The sequence below is a fragment of the Penicillium vulpinum genome, assembly GCF_028829585.1.
Source record: "Penicillium vulpinum strain IBT 29486 chromosome Unknown utg000004l_segment0_segment0, whole genome shotgun sequence".
In the NCBI taxonomy this organism is placed as follows: Eukaryota; Fungi; Ascomycota; class Eurotiomycetes; order Eurotiales; family Aspergillaceae; genus Penicillium; species Penicillium vulpinum.
In genome coordinates this window covers 3587670-3612351 of record NW_026643244.1, presented here as the reverse complement: position 1 = coordinate 3612351, position 24682 = coordinate 3587670, and the positions used below count along the sequence as shown (strand labels likewise).

The 24682-nt window shown below is 47.6% G+C and overlaps 12 protein-coding genes across 12 annotated transcripts; 8 read left to right on the top strand and 4 right to left on the bottom strand.

The window, feature by feature from the left end:
- Positions 1-255: 255 nt before the first annotated feature.
- On the top strand, positions 256-796 carry N7479_009860 (DASH complex subunit DAD2; the record flags this gene model as incomplete). Its single annotated transcript, XM_057257553.1, has 3 exons — positions 256-487; positions 541-600; positions 669-796. The coding sequence occupies 3 exons, from the start codon at positions 256-258 to the stop codon at positions 794-796; spliced, it is 420 nt and encodes a 139-aa protein (XP_057105011.1).
- Positions 797-2331: 1535 nt separating this feature from the next.
- On the top strand, positions 2332-2703 carry N7479_009859 (Life-span regulatory factor; the record flags this gene model as incomplete). Its single annotated transcript, XM_057257552.1, has 1 exon — positions 2332-2703. The coding sequence occupies one exon, from the start codon at positions 2332-2334 to the stop codon at positions 2701-2703; it is 372 nt and encodes a 123-aa protein (XP_057105010.1).
- Positions 2704-3425: 722 nt separating this feature from the next.
- N7479_009858 (cytochrome P450) lies at positions 3426-5194 on the bottom strand (the record flags this gene model as incomplete). The annotated part of the gene is made up of 4 exons (XM_057257551.1): positions 3426-3733; positions 3787-3905; positions 3974-4731; positions 4826-5194. The coding sequence occupies 4 exons, from the start codon at positions 5192-5194 to the stop codon at positions 3426-3428; spliced, it is 1554 nt and encodes a 517-aa protein (XP_057105009.1).
- Positions 5195-7650: 2456 nt separating this feature from the next.
- N7479_009857 (glycerol-3-phosphate dehydrogenase GUT2) lies at positions 7651-9952 on the top strand (the record flags this gene model as incomplete). The annotated part of the gene is made up of 4 exons (XM_057257550.1): positions 7651-8081; positions 8167-8426; positions 8487-9815; positions 9858-9952. The coding sequence occupies 4 exons, from the start codon at positions 7651-7653 to the stop codon at positions 9950-9952; spliced, it is 2115 nt and encodes a 704-aa protein (XP_057105008.1).
- Positions 9953-10254: 302 nt separating this feature from the next.
- Positions 10255-11400, top strand: N7479_009856 (uncharacterized protein; the record flags this gene model as incomplete). Its single annotated transcript, XM_057257549.1, has 2 exons — positions 10255-10415; positions 10665-11400. The coding sequence occupies 2 exons, from the start codon at positions 10255-10257 to the stop codon at positions 11398-11400; spliced, it is 897 nt and encodes a 298-aa protein (XP_057105007.1).
- Positions 11401-13814: 2414 nt separating this feature from the next.
- N7479_009855 (uncharacterized protein) lies at positions 13815-14117 on the bottom strand (the record flags this gene model as incomplete). Its single annotated transcript, XM_057257548.1, has 1 exon — positions 13815-14117. The coding sequence occupies one exon, from the start codon at positions 14115-14117 to the stop codon at positions 13815-13817; it is 303 nt and encodes a 100-aa protein (XP_057105006.1).
- Positions 14118-14870: 753 nt separating this feature from the next.
- Positions 14871-15080, bottom strand: N7479_009854 (uncharacterized protein; the record flags this gene model as incomplete). The annotated part of the gene is made up of 1 exon (XM_057257547.1): positions 14871-15080. The coding sequence occupies one exon, from the start codon at positions 15078-15080 to the stop codon at positions 14871-14873; it is 210 nt and encodes a 69-aa protein (XP_057105005.1).
- A 2535-nt stretch (positions 15081-17615) lies between these two features.
- On the top strand, positions 17616-18487 carry N7479_009853 (uncharacterized protein; the record flags this gene model as incomplete). The annotated part of the gene is made up of 3 exons (XM_057257546.1): positions 17616-17688; positions 17842-18033; positions 18087-18487. 3 exons carry the CDS (start codon positions 17616-17618, stop codon positions 18485-18487), a joined length of 666 nt encoding a protein of 221 aa, XP_057105004.1.
- A 599-nt stretch (positions 18488-19086) lies between these two features.
- Positions 19087-20962, top strand: N7479_009852 (putative Golgi matrix protein; the record flags this gene model as incomplete). The annotated part of the gene is made up of 6 exons (XM_057257545.1): positions 19087-19120; positions 19168-19271; positions 19327-19740; positions 19794-20509; positions 20561-20667; positions 20721-20962. 6 exons carry the CDS (start codon positions 19087-19089, stop codon positions 20960-20962), a joined length of 1617 nt encoding a protein of 538 aa, XP_057105003.1.
- Positions 20963-21334: 372 nt separating this feature from the next.
- On the top strand, positions 21335-22188 carry N7479_009851 (guanylate kinase; the record flags this gene model as incomplete). Its single annotated transcript, XM_057257544.1, has 5 exons — positions 21335-21347; positions 21425-21529; positions 21609-21716; positions 21770-21900; positions 21952-22188. 5 exons carry the CDS (start codon positions 21335-21337, stop codon positions 22186-22188), a joined length of 594 nt encoding a protein of 197 aa, XP_057105002.1.
- Positions 22189-22571: 383 nt separating this feature from the next.
- aspD (septin aspD) lies at positions 22572-23910 on the bottom strand (the record flags this gene model as incomplete). The annotated part of the gene is made up of 6 exons (XM_057257543.1): positions 22572-22910; positions 22965-23178; positions 23249-23386; positions 23442-23523; positions 23583-23711; positions 23772-23910. The coding sequence occupies 6 exons, from the start codon at positions 23908-23910 to the stop codon at positions 22572-22574; spliced, it is 1041 nt and encodes a 346-aa protein (XP_057105001.1).
- A 286-nt stretch (positions 23911-24196) lies between these two features.
- On the top strand, positions 24197-24638 carry N7479_009849 (mitochondrial 54S ribosomal protein bL32m; the record flags this gene model as incomplete). The annotated part of the gene is made up of 2 exons (XM_057257542.1): positions 24197-24536; positions 24601-24638. The coding sequence occupies 2 exons, from the start codon at positions 24197-24199 to the stop codon at positions 24636-24638; spliced, it is 378 nt and encodes a 125-aa protein (XP_057105000.1).
- Positions 24639-24682: the final 44 nt, after the last annotated feature.

The following is a 24682-nucleotide window of genomic DNA, read 5'->3' as shown; positions in this document are numbered from 1 at the left end:
TTTAGGGGGGGGGGGGGGGGGGAATTAAGTCCTGAGTATGGAGATACAAAGAGAGAGAAAGTAAACAGCGTTGAATGCCAAGCCCTTGTTGATGTTTGTCCGCTTTGGGTTTAGCGTGTCTAATTGATGACTCAGCTGGAGGTCAGCCACCCGTGGGTAGTGTTGTTCAGGTACGCGGGGACTTGAGAGATCGCGTTCTTCGTACCTCTTCACCTCACCTCGTACCTGCTTTGCTCTCGCTACAACTTTCCCATAATGGCATACTCTTCACGACCAACCTCAAAGCTTCCAGGCGCTCCTGGTGGTTCATCTATGCGCCAACCCAGTGGTTCGCAATCGCAACAATCTTCGGCCCTGTCGGCCCGCATTGCAGCCAAAAAGGCTGAGCTAGAGAACTTGCGACAACTACGCGATCTAAGTGGAACCTTGGCGATTCAGATGCAAGCTTTGGATAATAAGATCTCGACTCTGAAAGATGGCACCGAAGGTTTGGCCTACCTAACCCTTGATTTGGCCTGGTCGCTAATTGTTCTATTCAAGCTGTTGCATACGTGCTTTCCAACTGGGATAATGTGATTAGGGCCATTACTCTTGCCTCAAGTAAGTGCTATTCTCTAACGTTGGAATTCCCCACGTTCGATCAATACTGACTATTTATCCTGCATTAGGCAAGGCAGGCGGACTATACGAACCTACTGAATCGAATAAGAATGTGGAGAAACCGCGCAACGACCCTCGCCTACCGTCAACGCTGGTTCGCATTCCAGCTGAGCCACGTGAAAATACTGGCGAGTGAATCAGCAAGTGACATAATTCTCATCCCTTCGCCTCCAGCCACTCGGCTGAAACACCCCCTCTCAACGGTCTCATCTTTTGTGGCCCACCTGAATCTTTTTTTTGTGGCTGGAATTTCTATGCGCACCTCATGAGCTGGCTCGTTATATCTCTCCGAGCTATTTGGCCCATGCGTATATCGGGCTGCAAAACTCACGGTTGCATTTCGAGATACATTTCGAGATGCATTTTGAAATTGCACTCGGACCTGCTTGGCTGACAGTATGACCAATGAGCGACAATTCCCCGAAAGAGAGATGATGATCAAAAAAGGACTAGCAAAAGGACAGAAACGTTCGATCAAGTCCAATCATGAGACTTCTATCGCAGAAAGATTTGTATCTCAGAATCTACAACATACGAGAATGCACTTCTCGCGTGACGATATGCAGAGTTTGGCGCATGCAAATCCAGACGGTTATCTCAAAATGGCAGACAAATCAGAAGACAGGGATTAAGGGGATCATTCCTCTTTCCCCTCAATTTTAGTTCTTTTGGAAACTTCTGCACTAATGCATAGATAATCATTGGTACAGGAAGAGCTGAAAACCTGAGATATGACTGGATGCTTGGACAATGATGTGATTGGTGGCTGATAGAGTGTTAGCTACAACGTATGTACCTACATACACTATGTGCACTATGAATGGACATTTATAAGTTTTTTTTTTAGGCATCATGAGACCAGGGGGGATAATAGGGTGATCAGCACGCTATGACGATCCGAGAGAGAGAAGGTTTTTATTGCCAGTTCGAGGTTCCTGCAGATTTTAGGGCGAAAAAAGGGAGGCGAGAAGGGTGAAAAGGACGAAATGGAAGGCGAAAAAGGCTGTAGAGACTTTTCTAGGAACACTTTTAGTGTGTTTTTAGTACGTTTTTAGTACTTTGTAGTGGCCTATTTAGGTATACACTAAGTACCTGTTTACCTATTTATGTACCCCTGCCTATTTTTACCTAAAGTATTTCCCACCTGAGATACTTGGGCTGGAAGTATTACTTATTTGATCTATAGCTACATAGTTATTCTATAGTATTCTATAGCCATATAGCAACATAGTAACTATATAGCCTTCTAAATAATGTCAGGTACTTGCATATAAGGTACCTCGGTACCTTATCTCTCACATTTCTTCTCTTTTTTTTTTTAAGCGCCCGAAGCACCAGAATTCCCATTCCAATAAGAACATTCCCCCTCTTTTTTCCTCAACGTGGACTTTCTCGTGCGCGATTATATTTCCCCGCAATAGCCGTGTACTTTGTACCTACATATTTTAGTTCGTTTTCTTTTTATATTTAATTCCTTTTTATTGCGTGTTATGGCATGATCTGTGACACTTCAATGTCAATAAGGCTTTAATTCTTTCTCTTTGGTTTTGTTCTCTTCTCTCTATTATATACACTCATCATCTCAACATTTCCAGTCTCTCACAATTCAACCTTCCAAGTTCAACCTCATTGCCATATACACTATCATCTACACTCAACCTATATACAACCATGTCGACTGAATGGTCTCTGGATTTCTGCCTAGTCTGTGACCGACAGACCCTAGGCGCTCCCTACTGTTCCCAAACTTGCCGCCTAGCAGAACTGGACGATACATCAGATGGAATGTCACGGAGATCGAGCGCATCGTCGACACACTGGTCTGAGATCAACCAGGCCCAAGCACAAGCTGCCGCCAATACCTCAGATTCCCACAACTCTCGAATCCTATCTGCTTCCTCATCTCAAACCTCACTCTCTTCACTGAAGAGCAACACATCCAATGCATCCAATTTCGCCGATCGGCTCCAGGATGAATTACGCGATTACGCATCTTGCTTTGACCAAGTTCGCGACCTGAAACGACGCATGACGACCACATAATTTCAATTCAAACTCAAAAACTCGGACACGAATCTGAACTCGAAAATCGTGCCTCTCGCATCGTCCCACATCGGGACAATGGCGAGGGCACCCAAATGCATATGCAGCCTTACTGCTTTTCTGATAATTCGCATATGGGAATAAGGCGCCGTTGGAAAAGATATACTTGTCTATTTGTTTTTTTCTATTTCTTTTCTGTTTTGCTGTTTGTGGATCAACCCCGCTCTACTTGATCTTTTTCTCACGAACCCTATACCCATCAACTGTTATATATATATCATGATCATTGGAAGGAGTTGAATCCAGGCCCAAGAGCCCCCTAATTAGTTTATCTACCAGATTGCCTATAATCAAAAATTGGAATTTTGGATGATGTATATATTTTTTTGTATAAATGATGTTCTCAGTAGATCAAAGCCCAAAGCCTTAATTCTTGATTGGGTATATCAATGTCACATCTCAATCTTTGGAATTTTCCACGTCAGTCCGGTGGGTACCCTGATGTATCCGATGTCAACCAACCGGGAATGCTGGATATATTAGAATCACAACTCCCCAACTCCCCAACACAACAAATCCGTATGGAACCAGCAATCCAAGATGCAAGCGCACAAGCGCTAGCCCAAGTGTATACCCCTTGACCACCCCACGGCCGGATTTGGCTCTGTGCAGAATCGATTTCCTTCCCGCCCAACTTGATGCCAACGACCAAGTGGCACCATTCACTGTGCAAGAGCTTTCGACAAAGCCTTTTCATTCTTTGGTACGAATCGGACCTTATATCTCCGAGGAATGGCCACCAAACTAGTCGGGTCCGAGTTACCCCGGAGAGGGTGGCAGTCTGTATCGTCATGCGGTTCGAGACGGAAGCTGTTGAGAGTGCGAATGAAGACGAGGTAGAGTTCACGATTGGCCAATAGTGAGCCGGCGCACATCCGGTAGCCTATACCGTACGTAAAGAGAGGCGCGTCGGGTTGTTCGAGCCAGCGCTCGGGACGGAACTCATCCGGGTCAGTCCACACATCAGGATCTATGAAGGGTTAGATGGGGGTTTTTTGGATTGGGTATCGAGCTTTAACGAACCTAAGTTGCATGCCCAGGCATTCAAGAAGAACACTGTGCCCTTGGGAATGGTGATTCCCTGATAGGTGATATCCTTGATCGAGGTGCGAGGAAGTGCTAGTCGAAGCACGGTGAAGAATCTAGGATATCGGGAGTTAGTTTCGACGTCCATCCATAGCCCATTGGCACCGATGAGACCAGAACATACCGAAGACATTCCCTGACCAGAGCTGCAATATACGCACACTTCTGATCATCATCAGAAGAGCACATGGGTTCATCCTCACCGTACATCTCCCGGATAGCCTTAGCCGCCCGATCCTGGATATCAGGACGCTGAGCCAGCAAAGCCAGACTCCACGCGACCAAAGTGGTAACAGTATCAAGACCACCAGAAAGCATAGTCAAGCTAATCGACGTCAACTCCTCGTTATTCAGCTTCGCCTCCTTATCCAGAATGACATTAGCCTGGATACAAGGCTCGTGTGTTCCCTTTGCCATGCGATCATTCAAATCATCATTAAGCGCACCGAGATACTTATCGCGACGGGCTCTCATCTCAGCGGCTTTCTTCGAGTTCGAGCTGAACGGGTTCAACCGCAGGAGAGGGATGTAATCTTGCAGGTTTCCGGTGGTGCTTCGGAACCGACTGATCTCTTCTTCCACCTCGGTGATCTCATCGAACAGTTCCTCTTCCTGTGACGCAACACGCACACCCCAGTTCAGAGTCAAGGCCAGACTGAGACTCAGACGCTGGATCATGGGCATCGGGTCGACGGGTGTCTTTCCGTGCTTTCCATATCTGTACAGCTCTTCCACAAAGGCCTTTGACTCGATTTCCAGGTGTGACACGTATGTCTCAACGGAGGGACGGTTGAGAGCCGATGCGGCGCCCTTTCTGCGTCTCTTCAGGGACTCGCTGTAGGGCGAGGTACCGATAGTCGTTCCGGCAGTGTTGGAAACAATCTAAGTGAGTTGATGATCAGTTTCGGTTGCGAAAAAAAAAAAAAGTAAAAAAAATATATGCACATGGCGCAGCAGCGCAGCAAGGAAAACCCACCTTATGGAAAGTATAAGTCTCAGGTCTGGAGCTCAACGCCTGCGCATTCTGACTGAAAAGCGCCTTTGCGGATGCAGCAGAGTTGACGATAACGACGGGGACATTCCCCAACTGGATCTGATAAACAGCGCCGTATATTTTCGACCAGAGACGATATTGCTCCGCAGCATCCGTTCGAATCTGCGCCAGGTTTCCAATCAACGGCAAACCACGCGGGCCCTTCATACCCTTGACACGGACGGAATCACGAATGAACTCATTGATAATGACATAGAGGAATGGGATGAAGAGGGCTGCGGTAGCTAACGAGCCGTAGGGATTCGAGATGACGCTGCCTTGGAGGGAGGCCAGGACAGCGGCGATGGCCATGGTGCTGGATTATGGGATAGACTTTGTCTTGGAAGTCTATACAGATATAATCGTGAGCCTATTCCAAGGTTAAAATGTAAACCTATCAGGGCCGGGGCATATATAAGTATGTTAGGAATATCATACCTCTAAGCGTCGCAGCTTCCTGTGAATGGAATATTTCCGTGTTGGTAAGGTCCCACAGAGGCCGCCGTGTGCTCTCTGCTGCCTTTTTACCCCACACTACCCCAGGTCTCTCCATGTCTTGCTAGGTCTTTGCAGTATACCGTGATGTACTCTGCCGAGGTTGTTCCGCACTACGGAATTCCTCCGCTTGGCGAGTGCATTGGGTCATATGTACGGTGTACTAGGTGCATTGGTCTAGTATATATTTATGCACAATATGGTTGGTAGGATTTCGATGCTCACGTTATCTTTTGGGCGAAGTTGAGGATCATCTCTGGTTTTATATTGTTGGAAATGTCCTCAAAGATTGGACGGGTATTAATGCCCGTATTTGATAGTAAGATATCTATTAATAGAGATATTTCATTTGCTAGATATTTCTTTTCTTCAGTAGTATACTGATACTCATTATATTGTTGTGTAGTTGGATTATCTCTGTGGTGGTATGTTGTGTTCTGAATGTGTTCAGAGATTGGACGGAGTATAAATACCCCTATGTGATAGTAAAATATCCACCGGTCAATAGAGCCATTTCTTTTGCTGGATATTTACTATGTTTAGTAGTATCTTGATACTCGTATTATTGCTGTGTATATTGTAGTCGAGAATTATCTCTGTGGCTTTATATTGTGTTATTGATGTCTTCAGAGATTGGACGGAGTATATTGTCCCTATTTGGTAGTAAAATATCCACCAATAGAGTTATTTCTTTCGCTAGATATTGATGATGGTTAGTAGAATTTTGATACCAATATTATTGAGTTGGGTGAAATTGAGGGTTAGCTCTGTGGCTTTATATTGTGGTATGAATGTCTTCAGAGATTGGACGGAGTATATATTTCCCTAATTGAAGTAAAAAATCCACCAATCGAGGTACTACTTTTGCTAGATCTTTTGGGAATGTTTCTCTGTTTCTCTCCCCAAGCATCAGAAAACCCATTGTTAGTTTCTTTTAATAGTACTTGCAATTATAGTTGGCTACTTATGGCTTATCACGACTTTTGGGAGTAGTTTTGTAGTCATTCCAGGTGTTTTCTTTACCAAATATCTCCCCATAGTTTTACATCTAGATAGATGAAAAGACAGTAAAAAGCCTAGACCACATAGACGACCTTTTTCTATAACCATGGATTTAATTTATGGTATGATGGTCAAGACCACGCTATTATTGAAGGGGGCTAGTGAAGATCATATCCACTTGAGCAATGACTCCTTTTTTAAGACCTTCTAGAAAAAAGAGCCTCATTCGGCAGATTTACTCACTCACCGGACGAAAGATTCCAGGCTACAAAGACAATCTATTAATGAATAACATTCTTGACTAAAACCGGAATTCAACCTCTAGTGGAGTAGTGGGTCGTGAGGATAAAACATCAGGATAAGAAAGATATGCGTGCATAGGGGCAATTGAACAATATTCCTGCAAGTGGAGTAGATCCAAACAAGGTGTTCATAACTGGGGCCCCCTGGCGTGGATCCAACTGGAGCAATATGGCAGTCTGTGACTGGCCCATATTCATGGAGCTCTCAGTCAGGTGGCCGCGAAGAGATTGATCGAGTCCAGACCCTCAAGGTAGATCTGCAGCCCCCCGGAGATAAAACGCGTCGGCCCTCGAATGGCTGAATGGATGCAGAATCGGCTTCCCGATAATATTTATATCGTTGGAATCCATTGAAATTCGTAGATACCGGGAATCCCTTTTCATAGCGCTAGAAATTGAGAGCTGAAAACTGAGATGGAAAATGTCCAATAAATTTCTTCGCGTCATGTGTCGGGGTAGAGACCCGGATGGAGTTCCCACTCTAGTGAGCCAGTGGGAGAATGAGAAAAGAGGCGCATTGGGACATCGATCTCCACTGCCAAGCTGCTCCAATGGTGAGCTGTTCTGCCGCCATGACGCAGAGCCCTGTCTGTACCCGTGACGCCCCTGTATTCATAGTGGAAGGTAAAGCGATCAGGTATCCGGTACCTTGTTAGACTGATTGTCGCATATCTTGCCTTTCATAGATAATGTGTTGCCAAGTTTATAGGAATTGGGGATCTTTTTCCTTTTTTTTTTTTTTTTTTTAATAGCTCCAGGTAGTTTTCCCGCCTCTCGCCTCTTCAAGTAATCCATCTCCCCTCAACTTCTCCGAACACATCTCTCCTCTCCTCTCCATCCCCAACCAATTCTTCTTCTCTAATCCTCCTATCTTCCAATTTTGGTACATATTCCTAGGAAGGAATAATTCCGGCATATTTGAACATTTAAATCACATTACATCACCGTACATACGGAAAACCGCAGATAATGGCCGCTCGGCACTCGCGCAAACTTTTGAGACCTCTCCTTTACACATCCGCGGCTGCCGCTGCTGGAGCTGGTGTTCTCTACATTTCTTATCGTCCGCGAAATATTCCGGGCCTCGAGGCTCCCGCCGTTCCCCCGCCAGGCTACCGTGAAGGCAAGCTGGTCCCGCCCAGTTTCCCTTCAATCAAATCTCGCCTCGAACAGATCCAGGACCTCAAGCGCAGTAACGACGAGGAGGAATATGATCTGCTTATCATCGGTGGCGGAGCCACTGGAGCTGGTATCGCACTAGATGCCGCCACCCGAGGCCTGAAGGTCGCGGTTGTGGAGAGAGATGATTTCAGTGCGGGTACCAGTAGTAAGAGCACCAAGCTGGTACACGGTGGTGTCCGTTACCTTGAGAAGGCTGTTTGGGAGTTGGATTACAACCAGTCAGTTTTTCTTTTTTTTCTTTAAAAAATATTTTGGGGTCGAAATGACCGCATTCCGACATCCTTGCTAACAATCGCATTGCAGATATGCGCTAGTCAAGGAGGCTCTCAGAGAGCGCAAGTACTTCTTGAACACAGCTCCCCATCTGTCGTCATGGCTGCCAATCATGGTGCCCGTTCAGAAATGGTGGCAGGCTCCCTATTTCTGGGCTGGTACCAAGGCCTATGACTTCTTGGCTGGTTCCGAGGGCATTGAGACCTCGTACTTCCTGACCAAGAGTAAGGCCATTGACGCCTTCCCCATGTTGAAGCGTGACAACATCATTGGAGCAATGGTGTACTATGGTGAGTAGTAAACGCGGACCCTGCCAAAAAAAAAAACAATTTAGGCTAATTTGCGATAAGATGGTGCACACAACGACTCCCGCATGAACGTATCCCTTGCCATGACTGCTGCGCTCTACGGCACCACCGTCGTGAACCACTTGGAGGTCACCGGACTGAACAAGGATGCCTCTGGCAAGCTGTGCGGTGCACGCGCCAAGGACGTCATCAATGAGAAGGATGGCGAGGTCGCCAAGGAGTTCAACATTCGTGCCAAGGGTATCATCAACGCCACTGGTCCCTTCTGTGATTCCATCCGCAAGATGGATGAGCCCAGTGTCAAGGAGATTGTGGCCCCCAGTGCTGGTGTCCACATCATCCTGCCTGGTTACTTCAGCCCCTCAAACATGGGTCTTATCGATCCTTCCACATCGGATGGACGTGTGATCTTCTTCCTGCCGTGGCAGGGTAACACTATCGCTGGTACCACTGACCAGCCCTGTGAGATCGAGACCCAGCCCCAGCCCACTGAGAAGGACATCAACTGGATTCTTTCAGAGATTCGCGGCTACATTGCCCCTGATATCACCGTGGACCGAAGCGATGTCCTTGCTGCCTGGTCTGGTATCCGTCCCTTGGTGCGCGATCCCAAGGTGAAGAACTCGGAGGCTCTCGTCCGTAACCACCTGGTGACCGTCTCCAAGTCTGGACTGTTGACTTGCGCTGGTGGAAAGTGGACCACTTACCGCCAAATGGCCGAGGAGGCTGTGGATGAGGCGATCAAGTCGTTCGACCTCAAGCCCCGCCAGGTCACCTCCGTTCCCGATATCAGTGGCGTCGGCGGCAGTGGCCTAGTTGCTGACGGTGCCGTTCTCGACGGTAGCTGCCAGACCCACCAGGTGCGCCTCATTGGTGCCCACGGTTTCTCCAAGACCCTCTTCATCAACCTTATCCAGCACTTCGGTCTCGAGACCGACGTTGCCAAGCACCTCACCGAGTCATACGGTGATCGCTCATGGCAGGTCGCTGCCTTGTCTTCCCCTACCAGCGAACGTTTCCCCGTGCGCGGCTGCCGCATCTCCCCCATGTACCCCTTCATTGATGGTGAGGTCCGCTACGCCGTCCGCCACGAGTATGCCCAGACCGCCGTCGACGTGATTGCTCGTCGTACCCGTCTGGCTTTCCTGAACGCTGAAGCTGCCCTCGAGGCTCTCCCCACCGTCATTGACATGATGGCCGAGGAATTGGAGTGGTCTACCGCCCGCAAGGATCTTGAGTGGAAGGATTCCTTGACTTACCTTTCTTCCATGGGTCTCTCCAAGAGTTTCATGGGTCTTTCGCGCAAGGAGGTCCAGAACGGTCGTGTTAAGCAGGTTGATGACGCCGAGCGCGCGACCTTCTCTCGTAATGGTAGGTTTTGAAACCTCATAAAAAAAAACAATTCGACCACAGTGTTGACCATCCTAGAACCTCCCGCCGACATGATTGAGAGTGACGTGCGTGCTGCTACTCCTGCTCCTGCAGCACCAGCAGTGTCCCTCAATTAGATCATGTGTGGTATATATAGATCGGGATTGTACAAATAGAAGCGTTCCTTTTTTTCTTCTTTTCTTTTTTTTTTTTGTCCAATATTCGAGTCTTTGCACTCTTAAGCAGGGGGGTTTGCGAAGGACTCCCAAACCCTCAAGACCCTAAAGATCCCTAAACCCTAAAATATGACGCTTTCCAAAAAGACACCCATTCATATTTGGAAAGTACGACCCTGAATCTACTTGTAGTTTCATTTCCTTCAATCTCTCCGTTTTCTTCAGTTTCTCATGCATATCTACATAATTACCACTCGCACACCATGAAGCCCATTCAGTCTGATGTTGATCTCCCATCAATGGGACTTGAGAAACACAAGTTGGATTCGGATAAAGAGTCCGCACAAAAGCTAGAGTCAGAGGAACAAGATCCCTTTGGAGATGAAAGCCAAGCTGGCGTGAAGTACAAGACCATGGCATGGTGGTAAGTGTTTCCTTCTTCCATGGGTAGAACGAAGCTCATCCTTTCACTAGGCAAGCTGGTATGAGTAAGTCTATGTCTCGCATATTGCCCATATTGCCCAGCTTTTGCTAACAGATCCGGTCAGTCATGATCGCAGAAACCATCTCGCTGGGTATTCTCGCGCTGCCGAAAGCGCTTGCCGTACTGGGCCTTGTTCCGTACGATTTCTTCCCCATTGACTGTAAAGGCTGGGCTAACCTGTTTGTTCAGCGGTCTCCTGGCCATCCTCGGGGTTGGGATAGTCTCGACGTATACTGCATATACCATTGGGCAATTCAAATGCCGCCATGTTCAAGTGCACAGCATGGCCGACGCTGGTGATCTCCTGATGGGAAGGCTCGGACGGACTACACTGGACATAGCCCAGCTCGTCTTTTTTGTGCTGGTGATGGGGAGCCATATCCTCACATTTTCGATCATGATGAACGTCCTCACCGAGCATTCCTCTTGCACCATCATCTTTTCAGTTGTCGGTTTGCTCGCCTCGTTCATGTTGACCCTTCCACGGCGACTCGAGAGGCTTTCTCACATCTCCTCCGTGAGCTTTGTCAGTATCGTCGGAGCGGTTCTCACTGGTATGATTGGGGTCACTCTTGTCAAAGAAGGACCAGTGCATGTCACGGCCTTTTCGCCTTCGTCCAAAGTGCATGATGCGTGCCTTGCTATTGCAAATATCATCTTTGCGTACGCAGGACATGTTGCATTCTTTACCCTTTTCTCCGAGCTCAAGGAGCTCAGGGACTTCCCCAAGGCTCTGGCGCTCTTGCAGATGAGTGAAATGCTCTTGTATACGGTGGCGGCTATTGTCATATATGCCTATATTGGACCGACTGTCAACTCGCCTGCTCTCAATTCGGCAGGACACTTGTTTCGAAAGATTTCCTATGCGATCGCAATCCCCACAGTACGTAATTTTTCCGTGTGGACTTCTTCGGATATAAGCTAATCACTGGATAGATTGTGATCGGGGGTGTGGTGAACGCCCATGTTGCTGTCAAGTTCATTTATGTTCGTATCTTCCGGGGAACAAACTCAATGCATAGCCAGTCTTTCATGGCACGGGTAGTGTGGGCTGCGATATGTGCGGCGCTTTGGATGCTGTCGTGGATCATCGCCGAGGGAATACCGGTTTTCAATGATGTACTAGGGCTTGCGGTATGTACCACGTATCTGACCCCTGACCCCAACCTGCAAGGAGTACTAATCACTCCTAATAGAGTTCCTTGTTTGCTAGTTGGTTTTCGTTCGGCCTACCCGGGCTATTTTGGCTTTATTTGAACCGGAGTTGTTGGTTCCTGACCTGGCGGCAGAGGGTGCTGTTTTGCGTGAATATATTTCTGGTGTTTCTTGGGTTTCTGATTGTGAGTTACATCCCACGGTGATTTGCTGGATCGAATTAACTTACGCCACTAGTGCATTGTCGGGTTGTATTCTTCCGTTCGGTCGATCTTTCACAACCTCCGAGAGGGTGTTGGAGGCAGCTTCTCATGTGCCGACAACTCCCTATATTGAGGCAGTATGACGGCCACAGAAAATCCGATTTGAGGGAAATGGGCGATTACAGGGTACAGCATTAGCGCGGTTGCAGGTACGAGGGACATGAGGCGCAGAGAACCATCCAGCTGCATTGTATATGTATATGAATAAAATTGAGTTCTCCTGCACGGTTTCACAGATGTAGGCAATGCGCAAGTAGCCGAGATTCCGTGGCTGCCACTCTTCATCAGCCAAGCGGACATGGTGCCCAATATCACAGGGGATCCCTGTCCTCCCGGAGCAAAGTGTAGCTCGGGAATTCCAGGGAAGACTAATAATGACACCCTTTGGACATGATTGGCGCGGAGAAAGAATAAAATTAGACTTCAATCGTCCAATTGTCGTTTTAGGAGGGTCACCGGGAATTTATCAAAGTCCGACTTGCAGAGAATATTTGAAAATAGGCCAGATAGTGTAGTATTTAAGTCACTGGTCACTCCATAAAAGTCATTATACCGTATATCCGGGTTTGTCATCACGTGATTTATACAGAATAATTTAGGGCTAAGTTGCATTGTTTACATGTATATAACTATTATACCTATCTATAGTTATATTCAGGCGCTTGAGGCCCTGTTAGTCAATTTGATTATAAAATCGCCGAAGCCGTTCAGGCGCGTGCTCCGTTCTACAGCCAAAATCGCGAGTTTGACTAAAATAGGGGGGGAAAAATAGGGAAAGCCAAGGATGGCCAGACAGTACGGAGTATATGATGTGGATATACATCTTAACATGGAAAGTACATAATAAGACACTAACCGTACGTGGCTCATACAGGCGCGGCACTAATGAATGACTCGCAGCCGGGTGGTACCCCCTGGTGTAGCGGCCTCGGGGAATTGGCTGCAGCTAGTAATGTCACATACCCGTTAGTAACACTATCTCGGACTAAATTAGTGGCTAATATACAAAGTGTCTAGACTAAGAATATTTAAGGAATAAATAAAAATAAATGAAATGTAAAACGGAAGAATTCATTAAAAAAAGTCAAAGAAGCGGGGAGATATATAGCAAATCCCGTTGAAGTAACGATAGCTACAACTGAAATATAGCATTAATATCCGCATTCTAACCCTCTAATAAATCATTTCCCATTAACTAAATTATATTTTTAGCCTAACAAGTTCTTCCTTATATTGGGTTCCCCTCTTTTTGCGTTGTAGAAGCCCGACGCATGTATTGTGTCCCAATCAAGACAGGGATCAGTGCCAGCCCACACTTATTCCCTGTACACCAAAGGGAGAAGAGGCAAAGCGGAAAATAACAACAAGGCATGCATGCCGTCATCACACCATTTCCTTTAGAACTGGGTGGAAGAAGGGTGTGACCAGTCCCTCGATTTGCTGGCCTTGCTGGCTTTGCCTTCGACAAGTCACTTGGATTCGAATCCAACCCCAATGAAACCCCCCCCCCTCCAAGGCAAATCCCGAATCCATCGCTTTTTGTCTTGCATGAATCGTAGACCGTAGAAGTATCGCATTGATCTTCGTGCGGATTTCACAAGGGAAGGAAATGAAGCGGTATATCCCGGCCGGATCTGATTCTGGTTCTGGCTCAGTTTCTGGTCGGCTTGAAGCTGGAACCGTGTGCCATAGGGAATACCAGTATCAACACCAGTACAAGTACTATGCAAGTAGAATGAGATGGAAGATAGCAATGGAGGCCCGTGATGCATGGCATTGGGCACCGTTGAACTCACACCACATCCCGGGTGTTTGTACCGCACAAGTTCCAGAAACATCTTGCAGAGCCCCGCCGGAAAATGGAAATGGAAGACTCCCTCGACTATCATCTTGTACCTATAAACAGGCAATTCAGGCGTGGCTAGTTGGCGACGCCATCGCAATTCGTGGCTCCTTGATAATTATTCCAGAAACGGGCCACGGCACTTTGGGCGACGGGTGAGCCACGATAGCGCGTGGTAAGGAAGTAATTAAAGAGGGCGAACTCGTCCTGTGTGAGCACGTAGCTATCTGGTTGGGCCTGGATGCGATTCCAGAGTTCGGTAATGGCAGCCTCCAGGACGGCGGCGGATTGGGCATTCACAGGACCATCTTCGGATTCCCGAGCCTGTTCTAGTGCCTGTCGAATCTCCGGCCAGCTTCTAGATAGAGGAAGGTTGGACATAATCGTTGGAGAGGGTGATTGAATGGTGTTCAACTGAGGTGTGCTGTGTTTGGGAGTTGTTGGTGAGGAGAGATGGATTTCAAGATGTTTTTTTTTGGGGGGGGGGGGGGGGGGAAACTTGGGAGAAAAGGAAAGATGTGTGCCGCGAGGGCTCGACACAAGCGAACAGGGTTTCAGACCAAGTAGAATGCGGAAGAGATGAGACTGTGCATAAGACCAAACAAGAAAATCCGAATCTTTTTTCAATAATTAAATGGGAACAGGTGTGGAGCAACGGGAGAGGGAGGGGAGGGGGAGAAAACCGGGTCCAGTGGTCCGAAATCCTATGTTCATAAGTGTGACATCCGATAGAAAGGTAAATGCAGATGGGATTAGTTTGCTATAGGCTGTGGGACGAGGTTCAGGAACAGGTCGGACATTGCCCGGAAATTGGGAGTCAATATATAGGATAGCCCAAAGGAAGTAGATGGACTCCTTTTCTCTGGAGGTAGAGACTCGAATGGCACCATACTCGTTAGCGAGAGTCCTTAGGAAAGGAACACATAATCCATAAGGCCACAAGAGTGGGTGTAGTTTGCATGGGCTCGCAAGGATTGCACTACGCGCTCTCTCTTGGCGTAACGGTTTTCTCGGGCAAATTTAATGACATGCTCCGGCTAGGATCGAGCTAAGCCATCTTGGACCCAGATGAGACGGTGGAGACAGTGGAAACTGTTGTGAACAGTATGATGATTCGCCGATGAGTTATAGGGTTCAAGGATCAGGGTCGCTTAAAGCCGAAGACTTGTGAGGGCCAATTGCGGTTGGAGGAAAGGGGGGGGGCCCCATTAATGGAGAGTAAATGTCCGGTGCATCAGTTGAGTGGAACCAAGTCCTTGTGGTGCTTTGTGGTCCTTGCGGGTTGCGGTCCTTGCGGTCCTTTGAGGCTCCGTGGGACTTGGGCTCCCGAAGCATCCCAATCATTGCCGAGTTCGATATATAAACACTGCGTTAGCGTGGGCCTTTCCAGCCAGATTTATCACTTGCGCATGATTTATTTCTTTTGGATTTTTCCAATTGGTGAAGCAGTCTCGGCCGGTGATTTTCGCGCTTCGGCCATTTTTGGAACGGCAATGTTCGTGCCGACATGGGACATGGATATATACTTGACTTTTCCGAAACATCACACAATCCTTCTTTCGGTCACCGCGATAGAATTTAGCCGTCTCTCCCAGGGGTTGTTCGCCCGAAACCAAAACGCCGTGCTTCTCGCTAATCATATCAAAGTTGCCGGGTATCCTCTTCCATGCAGTCCAGTCACATAGTCACATTTTGTATGGATCCCAAGGTAACATTCGGGTGTTCGCTTTTTTTTATTACTCCTTTTTTTTGCAATCTGTTTACCCTTTCGAGGCAATGCATCGCAAACATAAAATAACGCATTTGATGCGTTCTGGGCGAGGACACACGCCATTCAAATAGGGTTTGGTCCAGCGTGAATTATGCCTTTCGATATAATCTCGTTTCCCCGAATATGGCGAGCTTGACGAAATCATGAATATTGAGGGATGCGATATACCGGAAAAAAGCCCTAAGAAGCGCAAGTGGGCATCGAGGTTGGACGAAGACGAAGGATTTTTTGGGTCAAAACATGGCCAATTTCCGCATGCCTTTGGCGGAGGTCAACTCCGGAATCCTAGACCAGATATGCTCTTCCATAGAGACTTGCAGAAGGTCTTTCAGAGAGTCTTTCAAAGAGAGAAGTGCAGAGACAAAACAAAAAAGGTGAAGAAAAGTGGGATGTGCCTGGAACGCGGTCCGCACAAAGGCGCAACTCTAAATGTTCCAGGGCTTCCCCTGTTTCACCCTCTTCCATTTAGTCTCACATTTCTTAGTTGCTTTCTTTCTGCACTTTAGAACAGTGTCAACTGCCAGCTCACCAACTTCTCCAGAATTCAGCTCTAGGTTCTGGAGCAGGGCAGGACTTCATGAGGCCTAACATTGTGAGAAGAAGCAAGAAGAACGATCTCCGAAAGAAAGCAACCTGCTAGCGTACTCGGAGGGGGGGGGGGGGGGGGGAGGTGATCAGGCCATTTTTCCGGTCTAGCCACATATTATCATGAGATTATGGACCTTTTGAAGTCTGCTACAGTGAGCTGTATAAGACTTTGAAACCTAAACCCGTGGATTTTGACCCTGCTCACTAATACCAAACTGAATAGGACCCTCCCGAACTGGATCCGTGCGGACCTTCAAGTGACAAACGAGTTTGGATTACATTGCGAGAATTCCTCTACGAAATGCAACGATCGTGCCACATCACATACTGCTTCAAATTCACGCTGAAAGTCGCTGCGAATTTTCAACCCTGCTGTAATGGAAGAAGCCGGCGAAAATGGATCGCCCAGTCTACGACAGCCTGCACAATGGAATACTCGGCGAAGATGTGGCACAGCTTATATTAGCTGTCATTTTGGAAGCGATAGGGTCAAAGCAAGATCCCAACCGTTAACCCACCCGGGACGGTAAAAGTGGTCTTATGACCTGTGCACCCCGATGAAACTCCATCTGACCTTTCAGACATAAACAGAAATGTGAATATTCCGAGCCACTGATGGCATTATTGCCTTGCCAGTCTGACTATTTGTTCGACTGTTCGAGTCTCTTCCCGAACCAGTGTCTTAGCCTGGAACAGCTTTCGTTGACTGAGAACTGAGATAACCTTGGAATGATACTGACATGACACGCAATGGGATTATTGGTCAATTACGCCAATTGATTTTTGAATGCAGTCATTTGCCATAGAAGCCAATATAGTAGTATCATCTGTTCTACCTCCAACAGCTCAAGTCCGTCTTTGCTTTTGATTGTTGCCTGACTCTGCCAACCCCTGGGCTCTTTCTTACGTACCAAGCTCTAGATTCTTATATCAATCATAAAGCCTCACACTTTTTGCTAGTTCTGCTCTGTCTGTTTAGTCATTCTATCTCATTTGAAAGGTACTAACTACATATAAGTGCGGGTTCCATATATAAAATGCAGGTAGATATTGTGAACTCACATATTTTGGATAATATCAAGGGCGAGGCTCTTTCAGGCAGTGCATAATATTTGAGTAAGTTCATACTTCATCTGAAGAATAACAGTTAGTTATACAGTACAGTGTACTAGGCCTCTTTCTCTTGCATTTTATACAGACGATAACCCCACTTCTAGCACTCGGATGTAGGCGTTCGCGCATTATATAGGTATAAAATGTCAATCTCGATTGATTGGACCAAAAATTGGCAATAAAAATTTCACAAGTTTATTTTCAACATTTCGAGGACGAACTGGACTCTCTGGCTTCGAGACCTATATAGATGACTAATCTATAGATAGCCCCCGGGGCCGAGATAAAGATTTCCCCCCACCAGGGCCATTTCAACTTTTGACTTGCGCCGATCACGAATTGTTTGAACCCGATTTGCCCGAACAAGGTCGTTTGAAAGAGCAGAAGAAGAATTGGATCTTCTCGCCATGGTTTTCTATTTCACATCGAATGTGGTCGATCCCTCCGCCTTTATTTATGTCGGAAAGGACAAATTCGAGAGTATGCATGCCGACTTGATTAACTTAGGGAATAAAACTTTCTAACAAATGGTGTCAGACGAGGATCTCATAAAATATGGATTGGACAATGATGTTTGGTATGTTTCCCGGTACATATTTGTAGAACTTTGGGACTAATATTCTTGTGCATTAGGGTCAGTCTTGTCCCCTCCGATTTGCGACAGCGCCAATTGCGCTAATACTTCTATACACTTGCAGTTCCACGTCGACAATTTGTCAAGTGCACACGTCTATGTACGCCTTCGAGAAGGTGAAACATGGGATAACATCCCCCAGCCGCTTCTAGAGGACTGCGCCCAACTCACAAAAGCGAACTCCATTGAAGGTCAGCCTCAACATCCAAGCATTTGGCAGCGTTGGAGACTGACTTCTAGAAAGGAAACAAGAAGGACAACATCACCATTATCTATACACCGTGGTCAAACCTGAAGAAAGACGGATCAATGGCGGCCGGTCAAGTCACATTCCATAATCACAAGCTGGTCCGTAAGGTCTACGTGAAGCAACGTGAGAACCCAATTGTCAACCGGCTGAACAAGACCCGGGTTGAAAAATTCCCCGATCTCCAGGCCGAGAAGGAAGAGGACACGAAGAAGAAGCAGCGCGGTGATCGCAAAGCCCGAGAAGAACAGCGTGCGAAGGAAAAGAAAAAGCAGCAAGAGTATGAACAGCTCAAGTGGCAGAAAGATCATGCATATGATGATATGTTCACGGAGGAAAATCTGGAGGCCAGCAACAACCAGGACCGTGGCGAGGATTTCCTCGACGACTTCATGTGATAGACATTGCTGCCTTTTCCCGATGGAAGATACCTCTTTTCTGTGTGTACCTTGAACAGCCAGCGAAGTGAAAATTATACCCTCTACATACTACATACTACATACGATATACGATATACGATGGAGGACAATTGATATGAGTACAACAAAGCAGTGCTCTTCTCCCTCTTGATACTTCTCTTTCTATCTACCAAATACGATAGAGAAAGGGATACTTCCAACCCCCAAAGTCAGATAATGTCAAAAAAATACTAGGATTCTTTTCCAATGGATGTGCATAGGCGAATTCCCTTGGCATACTATGGGAGCTACAGGCTCGCAGTGTGCCCTACAAAGTATACGCACATAAGTACAGTACGACGAAAGATCCAAAAATGTCGAGGCAAATACATGCCAAATAATTATAACAAATTAAAACGTGAAAATAGGATTGAAAAGACCTGTAGATGCACATCTAGGGCTCCCGGGGCCCCGGGGAGATTGATAGATTAATCATCTAGGCATAGGCGGAAAGGGCGCTAGCCGTGTTGACAGCTTACCCTGTAACCTAGGAATTCAGCCATTCTCCTCCCCCAAGGTCTTTCCAAACACCACACAGCATGAGCGAGGGAAATCCACCGTCTGCTACCCCAAGTAAGGGCACCCCTTTTGTGAATTGGAACCCACTGACCCCCGCAAAGGCGGAAAGTCTAAGAAGAACAAGAAGAAGGCCGCGAAAGCCAAAGCCGACTCCAAGACCGACGAGCATCCAGAAGATGCGCCAGCCGACCCCAATGATACTGATGTATGTGGTTAATTTCCCCCTGATTGTCATTGAACCTTTGCTGAGACCCCACAAGAACGAGCCCCATGATGCCAACGAGGACCCCATACAAGCGCTAGAATCTAATGGCGCCAAGCCCGAAACGACAGATCGCACCCTACCAGATCGGTCCGTCAATAACCAGGAGCCCGCGGCTACTAGCGATATCCCCTTAGGAACCGATGGCCAGCCCGACCCCGCTTCCGATGGCACAAAGGACCGATTCGATGCACTTGTTCGAGATCGCGACTCGTTACGCGCCGAAGTAGCCGACATGCGAAAATCATTGGAAGAGATTCAGTCCAAGCACACCGCAGACATGGAGGCTCTGCAGCAGAAATTGGAGGAGGCGGAGAGCAAAAAGGAGCAGGCGGAAACGCAGTTCCAGAAGCTGGTGGAACGAGTTAACACCATCAAATCGCAACTAGGGGAGCGGCTCAAGGAGGATGCTGTGCGTGTGTCAGAATTCACTATTTGGGATATTTGACTAATCTCGCCCTATAGGAGGAATTGGCTCTTGCGCGATCACAGATCGAAGACCTTGAAGATGAGAACAATAACTTGAAGGATGAGCTCGATTCAAAGTCCACTCAGTTGTTAGAACTATCGAGCGATTCGGCAGATAAAGAGAAAGAGCTGTCTATTCTTCGGGAGCGGACGAACTTATCCCAACAGAATTGGTTGAAGGAGAAGGAAGAATTGCTCGAACAAGAGTCGTACCTCCAGTCGGAGTTTGAACAAGCGAAGGAAGCTATGCATAATTGGGAAATTCTTGCCATGGAGGAGCGATCTATCCGGGAGAACCTGAACGAGAAGGTCGGGGACCTGGAGGAGCAGCTCAGCAGCCTGAGAGAAGGTTATGAACGAGCCACCGATGAACGTGACACCCAACAGTCTACCGTTGACGGCCTCCAGCGGGCTTTGCAGGAAATCCAATTGGCGCGAAAGCAAGAGCTGCGGGAGCTTGTTGAGAGCTCTGATGCTCAACTCGAGGAGCTCAGACGCTCTCTGCGGGAAGCACAAAAGCAGGCCACTGACGCCGATAAGGGTCTCCAGCATGCCCAGGAAGAGATCGAGCGAGTCCGGCCATTTGAGAAAGAGGTCAAGGAGAAGAACCTTCTCATTGGCAAGCTACGGCACGAGGCAGTCACGTTGAATGACCATCTGACGAAAGCCCTACGATTCCTCAAGAAAGGAAAGCCGGAGGATAATGTTGACAGGTATGTTCTTGTTACATCAAGCCACCCCAATTGCATGCTGACTCCATATAGACATATTGTCACCAACCATTTCCTGCACTTCCTTGCTTTAGACCGATCTGATCCGAAGAAATTCCAAATATTGCAATTGATCGCTGCACTCCTAGGTTGGAACGATGGTGAGTACTGTACATGGAAAATTTTCTGGACCCTATCTGATTATTGAAAATAGAGCAACGTGAACAGGCAGGTCTTGCTCGCCCAGGGGCCTCGAGTATGTCCGGGAAGCTCCGAGTCCCTGGCACTCCCCTGCGCACTCCAAGCACGCCAAACCTGGCGGCGGAATTCATGGACAATGGCCCCTCCAGTAAAGAAACGTTAGCCGAACTATGGTCTAACTTCCTGGAGCAAGAAGCGGAGGCGGGTAATATGAATCCATCACGACGAGGAAGCCACCAGGGGCCTCCTAAATGATAGAGTGCAGAAATGTATGTATAAAGCAGCAAAGTCATAGAACTTGGATATGGATATTGATACTTTGATCTTTCAATAATTGCCTACATAACGTGTACACCTACATGGTATGTACAAAGTTGGTACCTACTGCATGTTGTATTGTATGTATAGCCTGGAGGTACTCAGAAGCGCCAAGAAAAATAGACGCCAACGATTTCTTCCGCCTTCCTAATAAATAAACAGGCTAAACCGTATTTGGAAGAAAGCCGTCTTGAGCTAAATAATCGCTTTCGTTCATTTTGATTTAAATCTTTTTGTATGCCTCTCTCATCTTTTGCCTTTTCAGCATTCTATAGACCATTCGTCCGTGCGACTCGCTCTGCATCTACAATGGCCACCACTTGTATGTATGCTCCATGGCAGTACATAACCCCACCGTGCAACACCAGACATACTGACAAGGCCACTTCTATACTCCAGCATACCGCCCTATTGTGATCTCCGGCCCATCGGGAACTGGAAAGTCGACTCTGCTCAAGCGATTGTTTGCGGAGTATCCTGATACGTTCGGATTTTCTATCTCCGGTCAGTCCCAACCAAGCGACAAGGGGAGGAGGGGTAGAACGAGATCGAGAATGGCTTTGCTCACATATTCGCTGAATAGAAACCACACGATCCCCTCGAGCTGGCGAGCAACATGGTCGCGAGTATAACTTTGTAACAAAAGATGCATTCCTCGATCTAGTGGCTAACAACGGATTCATTGAACATGGTTAGTTACGCTGCTACAAGAAGAAGTTGGACGTCAATTAACCAACATAATAGCTCAATTCGGTGGCAACTTTTATGGAACGTCAATTCAGGCTGTCAAGAACATCGCCGAGAAGAAGCGCATCTGCATACTGGACATTGAGATGGAGGGAGTCAAACAGGTGAAGCAGACAGATCTCAATGCGGTAAAGTGTCCAAGGCAATCCGATAATGGGACTTTACTAATGGGGTTATAGCGTTTCTTGTTCCTTGCGCCACCTTCTCTCGAGGTGTTGGAGCAGCGCCTCCGTGGCCGTGGCACTGAAACCGAAGAATCTCTACAAAAAAGACTCAGCCAAGCTCAGAACGAGCTTGAGTACGCAAAGCTGCCTGCGGCTCATGATAAGATCGTTGTTAATGATGATCTGGAGAAGGCATATGTTGAGCTGCGGGATTGGGTTGTTGATGGTGGTAAGTTCGGTGCTGCGCAATAGTACACTACCTTGCATTACATATAAGGAATGTGAAGTGGATGTCATGGCCAGTGAGACGATAGCCCCGGGTTGTATCTTTCAATCCAAGAATAGAAGTTTCTCGTCAAGTTAATTAAAGAAAACTAAGTACATGGAATGTACCAGAGATAGCACGAGCGCTGGAGTGTCAATTCTCTTTTCCCCCGGCAATACAAGCTCGATGGTTCTCCCAAGAAGAGACAAGATGGGATGTAGGATACAAACAAAAACAAACGCAAAAGAAAGGGTAAAAAAAAGGGATATCTGCAAGGGCCTGCTGGCGTCAAAAGAGGACAGTAAGTTTTCGGAGAGGGCCGTTGAGCAACGGCCATAGCGCTCGCATCAGACATGAAAGATCACAGGGTTTAGTATCCGTTCATGGCTGCGCGCTGCGAGTTACGGCTCAGCTCCCGGTCGGCAGAGGGGCTGATGGGTCGGCCGCCACTGGTGTGGCCGCCGGCAGCGCTGCTTTCCTTCAAGGCAAGCAGCTGCTTGGCACGGAAGGTCTCGTAGTGGATCTGGCTGGTAGTCTCGACTAGATCCTGAAGGTGGGTGCGGGTCAGGAAGTTGCGGAGGTAGACGAATTCACAGTGGTTCTCATCCTCGACGTTGATGACACCCCAGCGGTTCTGGCGGCCGCGAACCTGCTTTCCGTTGACAACAATGGTCTTCTCACTGCCGACAACTGAGAAAGGAATGATGTCCTGTAACCAGAGGTTAACATCAAGTTATAACAGCTCTTCTTGGGTTGATCATACCTTGATCTGAGCGTTGATAGCACGCTCCTCATCATCGAGCTCGTCATTATCGTAGGGGTACATCTTCAGGTTGTGGAAAGAGAACTCCTCCTTGATGCGCTCCTTGAACGCCTGACGCTCTTCGAGGGTGAGAGAGTCGGACTTGGCAATAACGGGAACAACGTTGACGACATCGGACAGCTTCTTCAAAACAACGATATCGATGGGCTTGAGACTATGCGATATCAATGGGTCAGTCCAAAAAGAGCTCGAAGGAAGCTAAGTAATAAGCGGGGTAAACTCACGCATGGCCAGAGGGCTGGATGAAGAACAAGCAACAGTGAACACGGGTATCTTGGATGTAACGCTCACGCTGAGCAGTGAGTTCCTTGCGGAGGTATGCTGAGTGCTGATCCTTGATGTACTTCACAATGGGGTCCCAGCTGATCATAATTAGCTTAGACCTAGTAGCTCCAGCGTGATTAGGGCTTAAATTACCATCGGTCGTTGTTGACCTGGTCACCGTAACCAGGTGTGTCGACAATGTTCAAGCGGAGACGCACGCCGTTCTCCTCGATAACTACGTGGTCACTTGTCAGCTAGTCCACATATAAAACAAGTCCCCCATCACAACCGTACTGTGCGACTCTGTCTTGATCTCAGTGGTGGAGCGAACGGGCTCGGAAGGGGTCAGGCGGCCCTTGGAGTCAATCAGGTGGGATGCGAAAATAGTGTTGACCAGAGTCGATTTTCCGAGACCAGTTTGGCCTAATGCGAGGGAGATTAGCTGATGCTTATCATAAGGGAAGTAGTGTACACGACACATACCGACACACATGACATTGAACTGGAAACCACGCTTCAAGAGCTTGCGCTCGATTTGCGAGGTAATGCTGTCGAAACCGACATGGCTATGGGGAAAAACAGTGGGCTGTTGAGCCGAAGCAGCAGTGGTAGCGGCGGCCATTATGAATGGAGATAGAAAGAGATTAAAGTTGAGAATTGAATAGAAACAGAAGCCCGCAATCCCTAAACAAAACCCGTAGAGAAGAGAAGTATGTAGTTGAAGCAAGAGCACCCCCCTTATTATCATCTTTCCCAACTCAGGGGTGGCCTATCCCTATTTGGGACTAGCGTCTCTCCACGAGAAAACTACGATCTTCCCAAGTTGCGCTTTTGCTTCATCTGTGATAGCTCCCATCCAACACAGCTAAAGCTAACCCCCCTTTTTTGTGCTTAAAACTACTTTCACAATGGCATTGCGCCTTCTCCCTTTCGCTCCGGCAAATATGTCGCGCTCACTTCTTTCCGAGTCCCTCCAATTCCCCCGACTCGCTCGGTTCCTCCCGATCACACCCATCGCGACCAGCGGATTCCTACAGCCGATTTCGATTTCTCTCAATATTCCGTCACTCCTCTCCGATCTTTGGGATTCCGTCCTGCGGGCTGTTCCTAAGAAGAAGACCTCTCACATGAAGAAGCGTCATCGGCAAATGGCCGGCAAGGCCCTCAAAGACGTGAAGAGCCTTAATAAATGCCCGGGTTGTGGTCAGATCAAGCGTGCGCATCTTCTATGCCCAAACTGTGTCAAAGGTAATAATTGAGTCCATCTGAAGGAGTACACTTGGTTCTTGCAGAAAAGCTGACTATTCAACAGAGATCAAGGAATCGTGGAGGACCCTGGATATGGCATGAGAGAGCACTGTAAGAAATATGGGCTTGCCTTAAGGGAATCAGGA